Here is a 20,508-nt window from a genome sequence, read left to right as displayed (position 1 = left end):
ATCTGGTTTTTACTTGGCAGTCAAAACAAAAAGGTGAGGGGGGCGGGGGAGGTTGCTCCAGCCCGGAGCTCAGGCTCATTTGATCATGAGAACAAGCGTCCCCCAGAGCCATCAAGAAGCAGGTAGGCAGGGCAGCTGCGGCTTCATTCGGGGCCACCCTGAGTCTGAGTCCTCTGCGATGACCCCGTCCTGGCACTGGGAGGGCTCTTTTCTGGGACCTATCAATTAACAGGGTTTAAGAAACATTCTATGCCCAAGCAATTTGGGCTAAAAATAACTCTGTGGGCTATTTTTTTCCCCGTTTACTCATCCACAGAAAGCATGTCAACAAGATCTTCGCTCCTTGAGCATTTTCACCCCTGCTTCCTCCTCCTCCCTGAAAATACCTGTCCGGTGCAATCAGACGAGCTGTGGGGTTGGAATCAGACACAGAACAGCAAGACTATGCTGACGGAACTAGACTTTGGGACTGCCAAGGGTCTGGAGAAAAACAGAAGAATAAAAGAACCCGGCATTCACAGTGTAATTTCAAAATAGATCCTCCCTCCTCCTCCTCTCCTACAAATGACGCAATTCTTTGACCAATATATATATATATATAATTTATACACAGAATTCACTCTACCTTAACAACACTAACAGCTGAGTGCTTACTATGTATGAGGTAGCTTTCTGAGAACTTTAGGGGCTTTCGCTCATTAATATAAACCACCCCATGAGGTAGATATGATTATTTCAACTTCACGCTTGGAAAACACTGAGGGGCGCAGGGAGATGGAGTGACTATCCGAGGCCCCTCAGCTGTAAGGGGCAGAGCCGAGACACAAACCCAGGAGGTCTGCCCCTGGGGCCCATGCCCTAACCATCACTCACACTATTTACGCAACGATTCTGCAGTGGAAACAGATAATGACCTTTTCTGAATTCCTACAAAGCTGTGTCTCCCTATCAAATGTCCATTTACGTTTTCTACATTAAGTAGATGCATAGTCCTAGGGCTCATCTTAATGTGAAAACAAGGATCAACAAGAACTTTCGTCTCATCTAAAACATATTAACTCTCTTAAACACACCAAATGTTACCCCCTTTCAAATACAAAAATGCACTGAGATAGCTGCTCAAGCATAATTATTTTCTAGCTACAGGAAACTTTGCAAAATTAAGGCCCTGGACACCTTCTTCAGTTTAAGCAGTCAGCACTTAAGTAGATAATCTCTGGGGGAAAAAAAAGTCAATTTTAACAAGACCCTGATCAGAGAATGTTCAATTTTATGAATAGACTATTATGATGATTGAGCATGAAGGAGAAAGTCCCTTATGCTTCATGAATCACTAATAGATTTGCAAAAATATCAAAGCACTGGCCTACTCAGCTGTGTGAGCCGTTTAGGTGAGCAGTTTATGAAGGCATATGCTCCTTTTGCTCAAAGGCCTTAACTGGACTGAAAACTTCGTCTAAATGTTCCTGTCTCTCCCATGTCCTAAACACTCTTTATTCCATACTTTGAAGTATGCTAGCAACCATGTTTTAAAACACTGTTCTCTAATTGATTTGCTTCTGAAATCGATTATTAGATACCTTCCAAATATTGGATATTTTGCCTTATCTCAAAAGGTCTCTCAAACACAGTCTTGTGGGGAAGCAAACAGATGACTCGTCTGGGATCACCAGGAGTGTTTACAACCCCAACGCTGATGTCACCGTTTGGATGACAAAGGCACATCAGGAAGTTTTGCTAAATAAGTTAAATCTGCCCAGCGCTGCAGGGCCTCCTCCGTATCTGGTTTGGCACCAGCACTTTCCTTTCACTGATGCATTTACTTTCTACAGACAGAACAACAGAAGAAAAAGAGCCCTGAACACTCGACCCGAGACAGCCGATAGAATGCAGAGGTGGGCTTGACCAGCTGGGGCCAGTCAGTCTCCTCTGCTTCCCTCTGTCGTTTTTTTTAATTTATTATTATTTTTTTTAGTAACAAAGCTGAAAGATGACCCACGTTGTATAGTTCAACAGGAAACAAAAAGATTTAGTGAAACATTTTTTGTGGATGGGAAAGCCTTCCAAAGTTGGCACTTAAGTTATTTAATATTAAGACACCATCAGATTGAGCTGTAAAAAGTTAAATTGTCCTAAACTGACATTAGCAAAAGGCAGTTGTAGTGGCAAGTATAAAGAAACTGGCAGGCCACTGATATTAGTATCTAAAAGCAGTCCTCCGATCTAGCGGAGAAACCTTAAACGTGTCTCTCTTGATACTTAATGAAGTCAGCAAACAATATCCCCCGTCTGTGCTTGACTGATACTAAGAACCACACCTTCAGTTTCCCAGCGTGGACCTTAGTTCCCCTCCTCCCCCTTCCCTCCCCGCCCAGGCAGGTGATTACAAACAAAGACACAGTGAAACTGCTTTAAAATATTTAATACGTGTTAGACACGTAAAGTTACATTTTTATACAAAAACCAATACAACAAAGGAGAAAATACTGTACAAAAACCTTGTCAGTTCCCCCAACCTTTATACAACAAAGACTGGAGTCACCGTAGCTACAAAACCATAACGTCTTTCCACTTAGGGGTTCTGTCTGTAAACTTTTGTTTCATTAAACACTTTTAAAAAGCACTGTGTAGTAGTTCTGAGCTAGAGCTTTTAAAATATATCTTTCCTCTATAAACTCCGTATTTCCAAGCTTGAACTCTTCTGTGAAGTTCATCAAGCTTTTCTCCCTGTGGGGAAGACAAGGGCCCCTAAGATTCCCCTTTCCCAGAGTAATCACAGGGTTTAGACGTTTCTTCAGTGAGAGGAAGGTGAGGAGGGAAAGAAATAACACAAGTCTCTACCCGCGACTAAACCACTCTAGTCTTATAAAATCCTGCCAGGAGAGGCCACTCCCGGGCCCGGTACGATTCTAGCTTTCATGTGAAGGGTGTGTGTAAAGTCCCTTCCTGCCTCCGGAGCGATTGGGGAACTCCCCGGCCCTTTTCGCCGCTTCCTTCTCGGTGCTGCTGGTAAAGGAAAGTCCCTGTCTGCCCCCAGTCTCCCGAACCCTGGGGAAGGGTGATGCATTCCAGAAGGACAAAATAGTCTGAATTCACAAGACAAACTTACATACACAGACACACAAAGTAACAATCGTCCTCTTCCGATAAGCCTCGCACTTCCAAGTCTCGAGAGGCCCCGAGAGAGAGGCCGACAGAGCAGGGCCGCCACGGGCAGTCCCTGCTGCCCCGCGGCACCAGTCTTGCCACACGCTCTGCGCCTGCGGTCTCCGCCGCGTCTTCGCAGCCGGGAAAGGCCCGGCACTCGCGTCCACGCCCGCTGCTCAACCTCCTGCCCTCATGGGGACCGACGGGCTCAGAAGGCCACGATGGCTGTGCTCCAGGGGTTCATGTCTCTCAGCACCGGCTTATCGCAGCAGATCTGCCCAGGCTCGCTGGCTTCCGGATTGCTCCCCTCTCCCTCGGCTTCCTCCGGGCCGCCCCCGGGGCTTTTTCGTAAGAGTCCTGAGAAGCTGGAACCAAAGATGCTAATGAGGTTAGCCACGTTACCCGTCTCCATCTCCTCCTCCTCTTCCTCCATCCTGCCAGGCTGCTCCTCCAAGTCCCAACGGGGCTTCTTCAGAGGGGCTGCGCCGGGGCAGCCTGCGGGGCCACAGCCGCCCACCCCCGCTGCGCTGCGCTTCCTGGGGCAGACCGGGGGCGGCGCCGGGGGCTTGTCCTCGGCGCAGCGGCCGTCACCGTGGAGAGGTGCGCCCAGCACTCCCGGCTTCTCCCCGCCACCAGGGAGGCAGCCGCAGTAGTGGCGCGCCGCTCGGGGACCCTCAGGGAAGACGTCCGAGCCTCCGGCTGAGTCCCCGGCTGAGTCCCCGGCTTCCTCGGCCGCTGCCTCCGTGCTCTGAAGAGTGTTCCTGGCGCCGGTCAGGGTAGCCTCGGGCTCCAAGTCACCTGCCCGAGGCGTGTCTAGGACTGCGCGGTGTTCCTGCTCCGGCTCGCTCTCTGGCCAGGCGGCGGGAGCGGGCGGCGGGGGCGGCTCCCCCCAGCCCGCTGGGGGCCCGGCCACCAGCTCCCCGGGCAGCTGCGGTGGGGTCCCAGGAGGACCAGCCAGGTAGAGACCGGGGCACGGGTCGCTCAGGTAGACCTGGCGGGCGCTGCGCAGCACCAGTGAGACCAGCAGGTTCTTGTGCAGCTTGATGCCACCGCGCTGGACCCGTGAGTTGTAGATCTTGCCCAGGGAGATGCTGACAATGCGGTGTGCCTCCAGCTTGAACTCCATCCTGCCTGCCGCCCCTTCACCAGCGGGCGGGCCGGAGGTGATGGCCGAGTCCGGGCTCCTCTTCAGACACCGGGAGAGGAATTGGAGGCCTCAACAAGTCCGCCTCACGGGTGGACCCTCGATAACTGAAAACTGAAAACTACAAGAGAAATCAATGTCGATGACGCCGACGCGCTCGCCGAACCCCACGACCCCCGCACTACTGACCAACGCTCACTTTCTTGTCCGGTCGCTAAGTGAGCGCAGCGCTCCAGCCCCACACTTTATATAGACTCCTCACCCGCCAATCGAGAAGGGCCGGGCAAGCCGACACGCCCCCGTGAGCTGCGCGCAGCCAATTGGAGCTGGAGGAGGGGCACCAGGGCTGTTCGAACGTTTGTCCCGCGGAGCAGGCTCTTAAAGGGGACGAAGGGTACAGTGAGGGGCAGGCTGGTGAGGGAACCCGTGCTGAGAGTGATTGATGGGGAAGAGACTTCGCCACTGTATTGTTTGTAGGTATAGGGTCTGGTTTGTGCGCTGGCTTGCCATAACCGAAGCAAAACAAACCTTTGGAACTTTCATCTGAGTATGGAGATGGACTTTGCTCTGCAATAAAGTCCCAATCCTTCCCTGATCATCCTGCCTGCCCCCCACCCATCCCCACCTTCACTTCCAAGGCAGCACACACCTAAAAGCTCCTGGCCACCCCTGGCAGCAATGGAGATGACAGCAAAACGTGGCAAGGGCTACCCCTGGATAACAAATAGTACCACTACAAGTATTTAGCACCTATGGATTCTGCATGAGTCCCTTACACCCTAGACGCACACACACTCGTAGTATCTGCTAATTCTAAACCCCCCAAAAAGAAAAAAGGGGGGTTCTAAAAGTTCCTAAGTTTTGGTTGCTTATCAAGTAATTGCGTCTAGGTACAAAGTTATTGGTTCTCCACTAAAGCCAGCATCCACCGCTTTGCTCTCTAGATCTTAGAACACAGTTGTCACAGAGGTTATGGTGAAAGGTGGTACAGGTTCCCCACAATGATTTTTCTTCAACAGGAGAGCCAGTCACCCTTGGAAAAAGCTAGTAAGTTCTAAAAATACAAATAGAGAAGTCCTGTGTTCTCATTATGATGTCATGATTTTATTTTGTGTCAAGGTAAAAATATAGGAGAAGAGTGTTCCAGAATTCTCTGGTCAGTCAACAACTTAGTCCATCTACTGACCCCTTAGTACATAGCATTAGGGCAGAGTCCTCACAGGGGTGTCCAGGGTCCTGGGCCGGGGTTCCTGGAGTCACTTCCAGGTAGTGCCACTTAAACCCCACCACAGATGTGCCCAGTGACTCTGGGTGAACAACCTTGGCACACTTTCGTTCCTCCAGTTCTAAAAGGCAGAAGTCACATACGCATCTGCTCTGTTGTGCAGAACATGAGCGACAACGCAGCCCACAATCTGAACCATAACAGTACGCACAGCTTTTCTGGAGTCTGAGTGGAACAGGTGGCCTGACCGGGGTTCGGCCAAGTGGTGTCTAGGAAGTCTTCACTCAATGTCATTGATAGGTTTTGTGACTTTAAGTGAAACAACTCACAATGAAACCCATTTGTACTGTAGGCTAATAGACACAAACAAGAGTGAAGCCCCTATGGCATTTCACCAGCATCACAAAGAAACGTCGCGGAACAAAATGACATTAATCAAAGACCTGCTGTATTTAGTTAGGGGAAATACTAGTGAAAGGTGGGCTTGCTTATGGCCAATTCACTATCCGAGGCCTCCAAAGGACATGATGGCTTGGGAACCCCACCGATGCCCACAACCAACTGACGGTAACTGAGACACCAGGCCCTGAGACCCGGGGTTCCTCCCCTGTAGGAATTTTCAGCACACATGAAGAAGGAGATAAAATAATAATACAAATAATTGCAAAAGCGAGCTGTGTGTTTTGAGTAATAACATGAGAAAAATTGTTCTCCTATTTTTCTCTTTGAGAGTTATACGTCAGTATAAAACACCGACTACAAGCACAGGCTCTGAAGACAAGCTTCCTGAGTTGGAAACCCAGCTCCACTTTGTGCTTGCTGTGCCACCTTTGGAAAAATATTTCACCTCTCTGTGCTTGGGTCTTTTTCATCTTAAAAAAGAGATAATAATACTGCGTACCTCTAAAGAGTTTTTGTGAGGCTTAGATGAGGTAACACGTGCAAAGCTCTTACAACAGCCTAGCATATAATAAGTGTCCAATGTACATTAGTTATCAGAACATATCACCCCCAACATGACCTTGGGGTGGAGAAGAGACATGGGGGGTGGGGGGATCATAGGTGGGGAAAGAAGCTGTCTTTGAGGAGGGGGTTGAAACCCCCTGAAGGAGGATCCACAGGTGCCAAGCAGCAGAGTCCTGTGCAGGGAAGATCTCACTGGGCAGGTGTGCCAGGCACCTACCGTAAGTGGAAAAGCCTGGAAGCACAGGCTGGGCCTACATGGTAGTGGGTCATGGGTGGCTTAATGAAGAGATGGGGCCACAGGGAGCTACAGAAGATTGTTGAGTAGGAGAAACACAAAATGGATACCAGAATGGACCACTTAATTAGAAAGCTCTTATGGGATTTAGGCAAAGGGTCATGAGGCCTGAACTAGGTGGAGAGAGCAAAAATGAAAACTGCAGGAGACTAGAGGAACTTCAGTGACAATCTAGGAAGCCACCACCCTCCCAAACAGGTCACTGAGAAAGCCAGCCTCCCTGACCCATCTGAGCTGGGCATTTTGCCATCCTGTACCACATGAAGCACTCTTCATCACTGCCCTCACCACTTTCCCATCATGCCCAAGGGCCCTCCGCAACTGTGCTCTCAGTGAAGGCAGGGGCCCATCTATACTTGTAGCCAGGAGATTGTGAAAATATTTAGCAACTGGGCGACACAGGCACTAACCATCCGAACAGAGTCCTGGGCCCTTAGAGTGCCAGGGGTTATGGGGAGCTTCTGAGGGAGGGGCTGGATGGCCAGCCAGCAAGGGAGGCACTCGAGGGGCCTCGGCCAGAGGTTCTGCCAACTGGCGTGGAAGCATTTCAGTGTTCTAACAACTGGGGAGGCCAAACGAGTGCATACTGAGTGATTCATTATGCACTTGGATTAACAAACCCCTAATAATGACACTGTCTGCCCTGCACTGTGCTAGCCACTTTACAGGTATTGTGATTATAATTATTTTAATCCTCACCTGAGGACTTATTTTTTATTGCTTTTATAGAGAGAGGAAAGGTGAGAGGAAGGGAGAGAGAGAAACATCGGTGCAAGAGAGAAGCATCGATTGGTCACCCCCCACATGCACCTGGACCAGGGACCCAATCCACTCCCTAGGAATGTACCCTGACTGGGAATCTAACCTGCAACCCTTCAGTTACAGGATGAAAGTCCAACCAACTGAGCTACACTGGTCAGGGCTGCAGGCATGATTTATCATCCTTGTACAGTTCTGAAAACGCATGTCATTTTCTCCTTTTACAGATGAAGAAACTAGGACTCTGAAAGGTTCATTTTCTGCAAAGTCATGCAGCTGTAGGTGGAGAGGTGGGATTCAAAGTTGAATCTATTTAACTCTAAAGCTTGAGGGTTTAGAGTTAAACCCAGCCTGAGGGGCTCTGAGGCTTGATTACCGTGTTCTACCTCTTATTTGCTGTGTGACTTTTGGAAAGTTATTTTACATCTAGTTGAAATGAGAAAACCACGTCTTAGTTCTGAGACATGGGCAAGTTACTTAACCTTTCTGTGCCCCAGTTGTCTACTGTGTAAAATGGGAATAATAAACATCCCTGTGGTGCTTAACCAAGTCTCTAGCAGCGTACAAGCTCTTCCTAAGTCTAGCTGTTGTTATGTTATACCAGTGCCTAGCTCAGTACTGAGCACATAGTAGGTACACGGTTAGTACTCGTTGAATTTTGAGTGCTTTTTCTGCTGCTGCGAGATTGAGCACGATCACTATTATTATCAGGATACCCTCTGATTCTGAGACAACAGAATGGAAATGTGAGAACTTGTCTCTGGAGGGCCCAGGCTCTGATAGCTCCACCTTCATCTACCAAAAGAGTGGGAAGATGTACGACATATTCTTCTAAGCTTTAAGAAGCAAGTAATTGCGTTAGAATTTGCTGTCATCAAGCTTTGAGATTTTCTCAGTTTAAAAAAAAAATTGGTAGTACTATGAGAAGCACTAGGGGTAGGAAAGACAGGAGAAGCAACTGCTCTGGAAGACACAGCCAAGAGTATCCGTCAGGTCCATTCAGTCCGTCCACCCCCAGCTTCTCGGCTCTGCATGAGCAGATCAGCACACGGAGTGCTGGCCACAGCTGTCCCCACTCGGGCAGTCGCTGCGCTCCGGCCTGGGGATTCCTCGTGGTGCAGGGCCTCTGTGCTCACTGCTGTGGGCTTTATTGCTCGTTTGCACGACTAGTTGAAGGCTAAGTATTATCATCAGATGATTACAGAGCTGTTGTTGCCTTCAACCGAGTCTAGTCTGAATGAGAACAATGCAGACTCACTACGGATTGTGCACGCAATAGCCCTGTGAGAAGGAGTACTGAGTGAGAAGTGGGGGGTGAAATACAATACAAATAAATTCTCTACACTGTGCCTGCCTTTCAATGTTAGAACACTTGGAATATTTTTGGTCAAAGTTGCTTATGTGAATGAATAATTATTTGCATGACATCCTGAATTCTTTAGGGGAAAAGCTCTATAAAAATATATTATTAGCACTTCATGTAAGCAAGACTCCTCTTGCTCTTCTGAGAACAGACAAAGCCACTTTTTAATTCAACTTTTTCTGTCTCTCACCATTCTGGCATATTTTACATCCTTTTTTTTTTTTAAAAAAAATCTTGGCTGCTTGACTACTATAGAATTTCTTTATGTCCAAAGAACATTTGACTAGGGGTGGGCACCAAAACCTGTTTTCTTCCCTCCCCCCATTTCCTTTTCTGAACTATTACAGCCCCACCCTCCTTCTTGTCCTGAATTCCACAGGTTGGTTCAGAGAACCTCCGGTTGTTATTATGATCATCTTCGCATTGCCTTGCCTTCTGTCACACTCCTGAGGACAGCAGACTCCTCCATAAGCAGAGCACTCAAACTCACTAGTGTGAAGCCAGGACCCTCACAAGCCGCAGAATGAGGAGACACCACCACATAAAATCCACACTGTTCATTCAATACAGTGGCCACTTGGCCGATGTGGCCCACGCAACTGAGGAGCTGAATTTTAAATTTCATTTAATTCAAACCTAAAAAACTGAAACATGATAAATAAAATCCTTCCTCTGAAACCTAGCTTTATTACGTCATATTTTTGAAGTTTGAAAATGTAGCTTCGGAATTGATGCTGTAATTGTAAAACATGTAGCAGAGTCAGACTTAGTACCAAAAGGGAACGTAAAATATTTCATTAATATTTTTAGAGTGGTTACATGTTGAAAGGATAAAATTTTGGATATACTGGGTTAATTAAAATAAATTATTAAAATTAATTTAACCTTTTTCTTTTTACATATGTGGATCAAATTATATTTCTATTGGACAACATTGCCCTAGGGACAATAAAGAAAGAGGAGGTGTGGACACATACATATGCATGAGCATATTGTGAGCAATTAACAAATGTCCTTGATTGGAGAGGAGGGAAAGGAAAGGAAAGATAAAGTAAAAAGGAAAAGAAACATAAAACAGTTGTGGAATTGAGGCAAAAGTCAAAGCAACATGCAGAAGAACACGGAGCTAGCTGGCCAGCAGAGTTCTTTCTAGGACTGAAAAGTCGCCACAAAAGTAGAGAAACACAATTTTACTTGTCTGAATACGACGACACGGAGATTATCACGGTGTGATTTTTAAATTCTAAATAACATATGCAAACTTAAGTTTCAGAGAGAGTACTCACTTGGACAGCAGCATGCTCGTGCATGGCTAAGGTACATTCATTCACTCATTTCAATTCGGATGTCCATAAGGAAGTTACAGGACCATTTGATTTCACTGTGCCATTTTCCTGCACAGAAACCTTCAGTGGCGCTCCATGACCTTTATGGCAAAAAAATCCAACCCTCCAGTTGGTGTCCAGGGTAGTACGCAGTACACTGTCAGAGACAATCAGCCTGCAACGGTGTGCAGAGCCTGGCTACTCACAGCTATGTGTGGGCAGATTTGCAAGTGGCCCCCAACTTGTAAAATGGGGGAGTAGGACTAAGTCATTGGTCCTCAAACTGCTGCACATTAGAATCACTTGGGGAGGTTTAAATATGGAGATGTCCAGGTCTGACCCCAGATGTCTTAAATCAGAATCTCCGGGGTGAGGTCCAGGCACTGGAATTTTTTAATGCTCCATAGGTGATTACAATGTGCAGCCACTTTTGAAACCCAGGGAACTAGCTGAGGACTAGCGGATTGTTTTAGAATCATTCTGGGGCTAGAATTCTATGATTCTATGAATCCAGGCAAACCTTCCCAACTTTTCTACCTTCCTGAGCAACACAAATGCCCCACCTCTTCCCCAGCTAGACAAGAAATGCACCAGCAGACTAAACTGCACCAGCACTTCCTCTAGGAAGCCTCCCGTGCTCACTAGTGTTCATCCACTAGTGTTTATATTGCTCACTTGGACACACACTCTGATAACCTAACAGTTATTTGTTACTTAAATGGTTATATCTTGTTGCATTTTATTTACTCAAGTGGGTTTTTTTTAGATTTTATTTATTTTCAGAGAGCAAGGAAGGGAGAGATAGAAACATCCAAGGGTGAGAGAAATATCCACTGGGTGCCTGTTGCACACCCGCAACCAGGGACCTGGCCTGCAACCCAGGCATGTGCCCCGAGCAGGAATCGAGCCGGAGACCTTTTGGTTTTCAGGCTGGCGCTCAATCCACTGAGCCACACCAGCCAGGGCAACTCACATGTTATGTATTTAACTTGTATGCAGATATATTTCTTATTTCTCAGGAACATTATAAAGTTCCCGGAGACACTACATTGTACTTTTTTTGTATCCTGTCTCATGTACACCCAGAACCATTAATGTTGTTGGTATGTACATATCAAGGGATCAATAACTAGTTGATAAATTAATTAATGAGTTACCAAAATTTGAGGCTAAAATATTCAAACACAGCTGACTTGCGGGTAAAGAAGGAATATTCCACATAAATTATTCTAGTGGTATATTCACCAAACTATCACTGCAAAAACATTTCATCTTATCCTAGCTCATAATTATTCATGACCCTACACTCAACTATTTCCCTATAAACGCTATTTTTTCACATAAAACAAGTTGACTTCTGATAGTTTGCTTTTTCTGCCATGCTATTTACAAATGTGTGGTTCTATCATTGAGAAAGTAATTGCTTGCCTACTCTGTTCCGATTAAACATTTATTATGAGTTAGTGAAGTACTGAAGACCCTACTGGGTGTCAGCACCTCATTTAGGGGCAACTTATATATCTCTCAGCCAATAAGAAAGCCTTGCCTCTTCTTCCCGCTCCCATTCTAACAGAACAAATTCTAATCCATCAGTCAAGTCCATTTTAGATCAACACAACAAATCTAAATTTTAACATAAAGGCTCACTCAGTTCAAGAATGAAAAATCATTACCCCTTCTCAATGCGCGTTTTGATGAAGCAAATCTGAGCACAGACACACCTGCCCGTGGGAGAGGAAGTTTAAGGCCTGCTGTCTACCCAGAAGTGAGGGTGTGGATGAGCAGATTTATGTTTATCAGGCAGTCCGACCTCTTTTGAGGAAAATGCTATAAACACAGGCAGTGTTATAGCTTCCCCGCATCATCATTTATAAAGTTCTCTGAGTCCAACTCCACTCCTAATAAGTGACAATTCCGTTCGGTATTCCCTGAAAATACCAAGAGATTGTTTGTAGGGAAACAGCATCCTTTAAAAGTCATGGTGGACTAGACATCCTTCCATGTGAGAATTAGTCAAGGAATGAAAAACCACAGACAGTTATAAAATGTTCTTTTAAGAAGAGTAAGATTTTGGTTCCCAGTCTTTCCTCCCCCCTCTCCCCTCCACAAGGCTGAGTAACACTTGGGAAGTTTCAGAGTCATGTGGGGGCCGAGGTCAGAATCCCAAAAAGCCTTTTTTTTTTCAGTCTGGCTCATTTTCTGTTTGCTTTTGAGTTTGTCCACACCATGAGGGAGTGAGTGCGTGTCGCCACGGATGTTCCGATTAGTGTGTCCGGGCAGAATTGTTTTCTAGTGTGTCAGTGGGAGTGTGTCAATGGGTTTTGGCAGGGAGGGGATCTGCTTAGTCAGTTCTGCCTCCAGGGGTTAAATAAATGCAATTATCTGAATGAAGGGCCGGGCCCTGATGTCTCTATTCTGTTATGACAGGGTTTTTTTCTGGTTTGTTTGCTTTGAGGCTTATAGATGGTTTTTAAATTATTGCACTTTGCTTGGTTCCGAGGCCGATATTATTTTGTACATGTTTCCAATTGGTTAGAAAAATTTGATTTTTTAATCATTATTATTTTTAAAGCATTAGTTCGGTGCCTGTGCTTGAGGAGGAAAAGGAGCCTTCCTCCCAACCCCCGTGCCCCCTCTCACGGACTGGGGAATGAAATAGAATAAAGGAAAGGGTACGGCTTTGCTCTCGTTTTCTGCCGTGAGATCTGACTAGACTGGAAGGGTTTGACAAACAATTAACAATCCTTCCCACTCAGCTGCTGTTTCCCGAAATAGCATCTCCTTGGCTGCCAGGGTGGATGGGGGCCTTGGGGGAGGCAGACACAAAGGTGCCCTCTTTCTGAAGCCTGCATCGCTGGGAGAGCTTGAAGGCCCAGGGGGAACCCAGGGGATTAAATTAGCAGGCAGCCCAGGCTCCACCTGGAAGGGAAATAGATAATAGGTTTTAAAGACAGGAAACCACTTCATGCTCCAAAATAATAATTTTCAAGAGCAACACATGATGGATGCTGGGAAGGTTTTCTTTCCCCACCGTTCATCATGTGGAAGCGGAGTCGCCCTCCGAGACGCAGCTCAGAGAATGAGTCAGGTCCTCTGGTATTCCTGCAATTCTGCTCACCGCGCCCCAGGTTTGGAGGGACCGGGCGGCCAGCCCTTTCTTAAACCTGACTCCCAGTTACGGAAATTGCTCAACACCAGGTCTGGAGAGATCTGATGAGGGCTGGGGTTGCCTTTTCTTCCTTTTCCTTTCTCCATTCTCGTGTCCTCTTTCTTGCTTCTGTTTCTCCTGTTCTGCTCTCCAGCCTGCCATTTTTACCTCTTCCTCTTTCTTTTCTCTCAAAACCGCCTCTCACACTCCCACGTGTCAATTTGCTCTGCCGGCCCAGGCTCTCTGGGGTCCTGAAATGTCACCTGTCACGAGTGGGGATGTGGACGGAAAGGAGAAGCACACCATGCACACCGAACAAAGGGGACAGCCCAGCAGCACGCCTTCCGGGAGGTGGGAGCCTGAGGGGAGAGGAGCAAAGCCGGAAGGACCCAACGTGTCCCCAGAGGGCGACCGCAGATCAAATCAGAGTCTAGATTTCGCAGTTTTTAAATTTCCCTGAAAATATACCCAGTTCGTATTAAAGCAGCTACCCAAGCCAGAAATCTGCTCCACGAATTAATTCACCATCTACCGCAGCTGCTGGGGACTGTGGGCTCCGCTGCCCTGCTGCCCTCGCGCTGTGTGCGTGCCTCCGCTCGCAGTGACATCCCGGCGCACCGTCTGTCTGATCAGACGGCCGCGTCCCTCTGGGCCGGGGCTCCCCGAGGGCGGCACCGAGTCTCCTGCGTGTGTACCCTCGGTGCCTGACACGGCACTCGGTCCAAAAAACACACTCAAATGTTGAAAGGACTCCAAGTGTTCAGGTGGGTGGGTGGATGGGAGAATAAGTAGTAGAGGAAGACACTTGGAGTACTCATACATTATTTCTTTTTTTCCCTGATACTCTAGAAAAGGAAATACATAATTGGCAAGCTTTCTTCTGACAGGTAGGCAAAACGGAGGGGTGATATTATTAACTCTGATGTTGCTCTGTTTGTGTTTTCTCCAGGACCCAGCGCTGTGCATAGCATGCACGGAGCTGCACTCCGCACACGGTCCTCGAATTCCTGATTTAGAGAGGAGAAAACGGCTATTTTCCCTTGAGGAAAAGGTTTCCAGGAAAGACGACAGAGGAGTGATACAAATATAGTGCCACCTTATCTTTCTCAACTTTGACTCTGTGAAACATTTAAAAAAAGCAAATGCCTCATGATGAAAAGGGATATTTTTGAGGCCATGAATCGACTTCCAAGGGAAAGCGAGAGGAATGGGAATAAACACACGGTCGTGTGATCATCCCAAGGACCCTCCTTCAAAGGTGTCTGCAGCTGATGCAAATGTTACTTTCAGATTCAGAGGTGCTTACGTTCTTTTTACTTTTGCAAGGACTCTGCCTGATGGAGGGACACCAGTTGGGGACCCAGGTTAGCGCCAGAACAGTAGGTAAAACCGAATGCGTGCGGTTCCGAGAGCACGCTTCCGCGCTGCCCCAGGACGGAGCAGGGAACGGCTGTGTGAACCCATGCAGGGGCTGGAAGGATGCTAAGCAAATACGTGATTATGCTGGTGTGTGACCAAAATTGAGTATAAGGTCAAGGTAGCCCAGTCTGGGATTTGTCACTCAGCTGGCTTTAAGGCCATTCATTTATTCAACTCCTTCCCCACTGCTCCAGTGCCGCAAACACAGGCCAGGAGCTTTACCAAGTTCTGAACACAGAATATGCCTGGGAGGTATTAGAAAGGGCAGTTAATTGGTTGGCTCCTGAATGTGTTAATCCTCAGCAAAGCTGTGTTACTTGCCTCATTAGCACATTAATTCTACAGACTATTCTCTGCAGTCCTGTATCACTTAATATCCTGGGCATTTCTGGAGGTTGTTTTACAAAATCAAGTTGCATTGACTAGAATTGCAAACTAAGACTCTTGGCTCAAAAGCCCTTGTTCAGGAACATTTTAGATTAAGAAAAGATAAGGTTGTAAATACGTGCCTGAAATACTGAGCCTGGTTCTTTCTTCTGTGCACAGTAATGCGGTGCTTGGTCTGGGCACGGTCACGGTCCCTTGCCTCTGCTGTGAGTGCACAGTGAGAGGTGAGCAGTGTTCTGACCCAACCAGCTGTGCCGGAAATGGGCTCTGGGACCAGTGAAGGACTTAATGCTGCTCCCCCAACTCTGCACACTCATGCACACTCTCCCAACAAGATGAGAAGCTCAGCTTTGGTGCCACCTTTACTCCAAAGCCAGTCTTTCAAGCCGGAATTCATCGCCACATTAATTTTTCATGCATCTTATTTTTGCATACATTTTCTACAGTTTTCTTCGTGCATGTCTTTCTTCCTACTAGATCATCATAAAATGATCCAAGGTAGGGACCTTTTTCCAACCTTTGACTCTCCAGTAGAATCTAGCCTATTGTCTTATATCTAATTGGTACCCCATAAATATCGGTGGCTTTGGATGTTCACGAGATAGCAGGAGATGGTGGAAAGAACACTGGATAAGGAATCGGATCCTCCCGTGGGGTTTCGCTCCTAGCCAGTCAGGTGACCCTGTGCAGGTCAAGGTATTTCATAGCCCTCAGGATCCTAAACCGTGACATGATGAGGTTTATTATCTAAGGTCCCTTCCAGTTCCAACACTCTAGAAAAAGAGGAACGAGGAAGACAGAGCAGCCTAGATTTGCCAAATCAGTGGCAGGGGAGGAATATTTAAAGGAAAAAGGAGACGAGATGTTTCCTACATGTTTCTGGGGTTTATTAAAATCCCTACCATTCAGGTTCTAAACTGACAAAACGTAAGAGAACAGAAAGAGCCATTATGATACTGTAGCTAATGAGCTTAAATTCTTCCACTTCATTCATCCAATGAAGATTCACTGATTGTCTGCTATGGCCCTGGCACTGTGTGGCCCCCTCCAGCGGTGCCTCCCCGCAGCTCCCCTCCTGGTAGGGGAGACAGGCAGGTGGAAGTAAAGAAATTCGCGGTGATCAGTCCTACAATAGGTCTTTGTGCAAGAACAAAGGTGGGGTCAGAGGGCAAAGGTAACTCCTCTGTGATGCCGGGCAGCGGGCAAGGGGAGAGCTTGGGGCCAAGGCTCATGGTGTCGGAGAAAGAGGTTGAAAGAGGTTTGAGCTGTTTATTCTTTTAGTTGCAGAAGAGGACAACGAACAGAAAGGTGGGAGTGGGTAGGGGAGCTCCAGCCACCATCCAACCTTCAATGAAGTAGCATCTCCCTTCAAAGAACCTAGGGCACCCCATTTTCCTGCGCTGTTCACTGGAGTATGCCTGATGCCTAGGGCAGGAGCTGGCACAGAGTGCACTCCAACAGTAGTTGTCGAGTGAGTGAGCAGAAGGACATGAACACATCCTCTGTTCCCCTTATCCCTGACTACTTTCCGACCAGTTCGGAATGGCACACGGTGGCATCGCGGAAGCCACAGAAGAGTTCAGCAAAGGAAGTCTGCTCGGTGATGTTAATTCATGTCATGCATCGCAGAAAGGGCAAGTGAAACTGCACGGAGAAGAAGATAGGACCGCTGGTAGTGTCCGGGCCACCTCCCCAGTGACGGGATAACTGGGGTGGCGGTGACATACAGAAATCCTCCTGCGGAGTGTCGGGGTGGAAGTGAGGAGTAGAGGCAGCCAGCAGATAGCTGTGCTTAACTCTGACTGTGCAGTAAGGCAAGTGGAGAGAGAAATCCAGGAACTTCGGAGGGTTTCTGAAAGTTGAGGCAGATCTGTTGAAAGGCAAGGAATCTTTACCCGGGAGAGGGCTGCAGGCAGTAAGAGAAAAGGAAACCAACCAATACTGAGTTCCCATCTCAATCCTCTCAGCGGCCCTTGGGGAGGCGTGGGGCTGATGGGTGAGGACATGGGTCTGGAGACGGTTTTTAAAACTTGCTCAAGACGTGCTGCGACATGGACAAACCTCAAGGGCATTGTGCTAAGTGAAATGACCCTGTTGCAAAGACAAACACGGTACGATTCCGCTTCCTCAAGGTGCCTAAAACCGTCAGACTCACAGAAACAGAGAACAGAGCGGTGGTTGCCAGCGTCTGGGAGAGGGGAAACAGGGTGGTGGTTAATGAGTTCGAGTTTCAGTTGCAGAAGGTGAAAAGCACTCTGGGGGTGGGTTGCACACCAGTGTGCATGTACTTAATACTACTGACCTATATACTTATAAATGGTTAGGATGGTGAATCTATGTTGTGTGTATTTTACCACAATTAAAAATAAAGTTCTTAAGACCACACAGCTAGTAAATAAAGGAGGTGGGATTCAAACCCAGGTCTGGCTGGCTGTGAAATCTCTGCCCTTCTCTACACACACCTACATGAGTCTATGAAGTTGAAACTACAGCAGAGAGACGAGTAACTGGTGGGGGAAGCCTTAGTGGAGTCAGCAAAGGGCGGGATCTGGAGTCTAGGGTGAGGGCCAGCCCAGAGCGAAAGAAGACTACCCCCACTGAGACTGAGGCAAAGCAGGTAACGAGGAGATGGGTTTCGGGTCCCCTTGTGGCTGGGGAGCTAAGGACCTTCTGAGAACCTCTACTTCCTTTGTGAAGTTAGAGGCAAATGGGGTGGGACCAGCGGGGAGTTTGAAGGAATGAGGAACTTTCAGAATCACTGTTACGGAGAAAACCGACCAGGGTTATATTTATAAATAAATGCCAAGCAGAGTTGAGATTGTGGCCATCATGACCAACTACATATGTGAGTAAATTCCATGAGGAACTACCCCCAAGGAAACACACAGCTAATGGAAGTTCATTCATTAGGACGACACGTACAGACACAATGGGAGGCGTTAGTCACACTCCCAGGTCACTGGGAGCCCCAGAAAATGGGTGACTTGCCTATAGACTCAGGGTGCAGCTGTGAACAGCTAGACACAACTGCTCCGAGGGAACCAGCTCAAGAATCAACAATTGGAATAGTTCGAGTGTAATCAGTCACAAGTGGAAGTCCCCTTCCTGTGCAAAAAGAGGCTTAACGTTCAAATCACCTTGAGTGCTGCCAGCAAGTGACGAGAATTCTCAGGCAAATTGTGAAAGATGGCAGCAAGACCCAGGCACCAAATACCTCGCACCTTCCCTCCAATGGGGATTTAAACCGGTGGAAATGCCTCCAGTACTTCCCAGACAAGTTACTGTTAATGTTACAATGTGAGATGACCTCACTCTAATAGTACAGCCTTTCCCAATCATTCTACTGTTAATGGGTCCCCTTAAGTGTCTTAATGCACAACGTACTGACTGCAAACTAAATGGGACTCCTCTGGAAACAAGTTTTCGGGTAGCTGTGATGACAGGCACAGGTTACTTTAACAAGCTCAGCTGTCAGTCACTTTTAGTATTTGGCCAATTTCCATATGAGCATAGTTTCATATAAGCCAGATAATTACAAGTTACTATAACAGAAATGAGTTGCTTCATTGTCCTTCAATTTAAAAAATGTATTTTGAATCATTATAGTCACGGGAAAGCATGAAGACAGCACACAGAGGTGCCATATACCCTTTGCCAAATCTCTTCCATGGTTACATCGTATAATTATGGTATAATATCAAAATCAAGACTCTGATACTGATACAATGAGTGTGCACAGTTCTATGTCATTTTATCGCACGTGCAGGTCTGTGGGACCCCGCCGCTGTCATCACCGTGCAGACGGAGGACCGCCGTCACAAAAAGCTCTCTCTGGTGCTGCCCTTTAGAGCCACGCCCACCCCTTCCCCTCCGCCAGCCCTAACCCTGGCTACCACCAATCTAAGCTCGTCACCCGATTTTGCCATTTTGAAAATGTTATAAAAATGAAATCATAGTGTGTGACCTTTTGAGATTAGCTTTTTGTGCCCATCATAATTCCCTTGAGATTCATTCAAATTGTTGCATATATAGAAGCTTGTTCCTTTTTTATTGCTGAGTAGTATCCCACAGCGGGGATGCAGCATTGTTGAACCACTCATCTCCGAAGGTATGTTTTGGTTGTTTCCAGTCTCGGGCTGTTACAAGTAAAGCTGCTATGAACACTCACAGGTAGATTTTAAGGTGAACATAACTTCATTCCCCTGAGGGAAGCTGCCAGAAGTGTGACTGCTGGGTGAGTACATATTTAGTTTTTTTAAGAAACAGCCGGACTGTTTTCCAGACTGCCTGTGCCATTCTCCGTTCCCACCCACAACGAATGGGCCAGTGGTCTGGTTTCTCCACGTCCTCCTCCGAGTTCGGTGTCGTCACTACTTTCTGTTTTAGCTGTTCTCATAGGTGTGTAGCGATATCTCCCTGTGCTCTTAACTGGCATTTCCCTAATGGCTAGTCACGTCAAACATATTTTTGTAAAGACATGAATGAAGTTTATAATTGCTTTCATGGTTTCTTTTGGCAAATCCCTTCACTTTCTCCAAGCCTCCGTTTCTTTCATGAGAGAATTGAACCATGTGACCCCCGAAATGACCCTTCAGCTCCACAATTCTGTGTGCCACTGGGTGTGCCCTGGGTGAGCTTGTTTGCAAGGGGAGATGTTTTTAATCTTCCCTTTGGGCACCAGCTGATAGCTGCATTCCTTGTCGATGCCAAGAATCGACAAGGAATGCATCTTACCCATGGCCTTCGTTGACATTTCTGTAAAGCGTGTGACAACTCCCAAGTGCTTCCTTCGGCCCTTCAGGACTTGCTCAGCATTTAAGTCACAGCGTCAAAGGCTGAGCAAAAAGACTCACCCTTTCACAGATTTGTAAGGGACTTTATTGCTTTCCTGACTCACTAAGGTTTTATTCCTTTGTTCCCAAGGTTCACTAGAGAGCATAGTTTTGCGTAGGTGAAAGAATTTTCATCAAGCATCAAGTGAGTGCCTACTGTGTGCCGCTAGGGTGGTGCACTGGAAACAGCACGAGCTGTGTGCAGAGAAGGACTCGGGTCTGACTCGTGCATCTGCCACTTATTGACTGCGACCTCCTCAGGAAACGTAACTTACCTGGACTTCAGCAAAACGAAGACAATAATACCTGCTGACAAGCTGTTATGAGGAATAGAGATAACAAATGTATAGTGCCCAGTTCATGGTAAGCACTCAATAAATAGTAGCCATGATCACGGGGAGTAAGTCCCTGGAGAGAACGTGGAGAACGAGAGACCTGGCATGTGCCACACCCTGTGCAATTTGTCTGCACACACACACACACACACACACCCCTCAT

At 47.2% G+C, this 20,508-nt stretch overlaps 1 protein-coding gene across 1 annotated transcript; it reads right to left on the bottom strand.

Moving 5' to 3' along the window:
- Positions 1 to 2,401: 2,401 nt before the first annotated feature.
- On the bottom strand, positions 2,402 to 4,505 carry IER5 (immediate early response 5). The gene has a single exon (XM_045838528.1). It carries the CDS (start codon positions 4,271 to 4,273, stop codon positions 3,356 to 3,358), a length of 918 nt encoding a protein of 305 aa, XP_045694484.1. The 5' UTR covers positions 4,274 to 4,505; the 3' UTR covers positions 2,402 to 3,355.
- Positions 4,506 to 20,508: the final 16,003 nt, after the last annotated feature.

The sequence above is a fragment of the Phyllostomus hastatus genome, unplaced genomic scaffold, assembly GCF_019186645.2.
Source record: "Phyllostomus hastatus isolate PE091 unplaced genomic scaffold, TTU_PhHast_1.1 phas_contig_283, whole genome shotgun sequence".
NCBI lineage: Eukaryota > Metazoa > Chordata > Mammalia > Chiroptera > Phyllostomidae > Phyllostomus > Phyllostomus hastatus.
Note: the sequence above shows the minus strand (reverse complement) of the source record. Positions and strands in the feature narration are given on the sequence as shown.

Excerpts from the sequence above, each read along its gene's own strand:
- IER5 (XM_045838528.1), bottom strand. The coding sequence starts at position 4,273 with ATGGAGTTCAAGCTGGAGGCACACCGCATTGTCAGCATCTCCCTGGGC.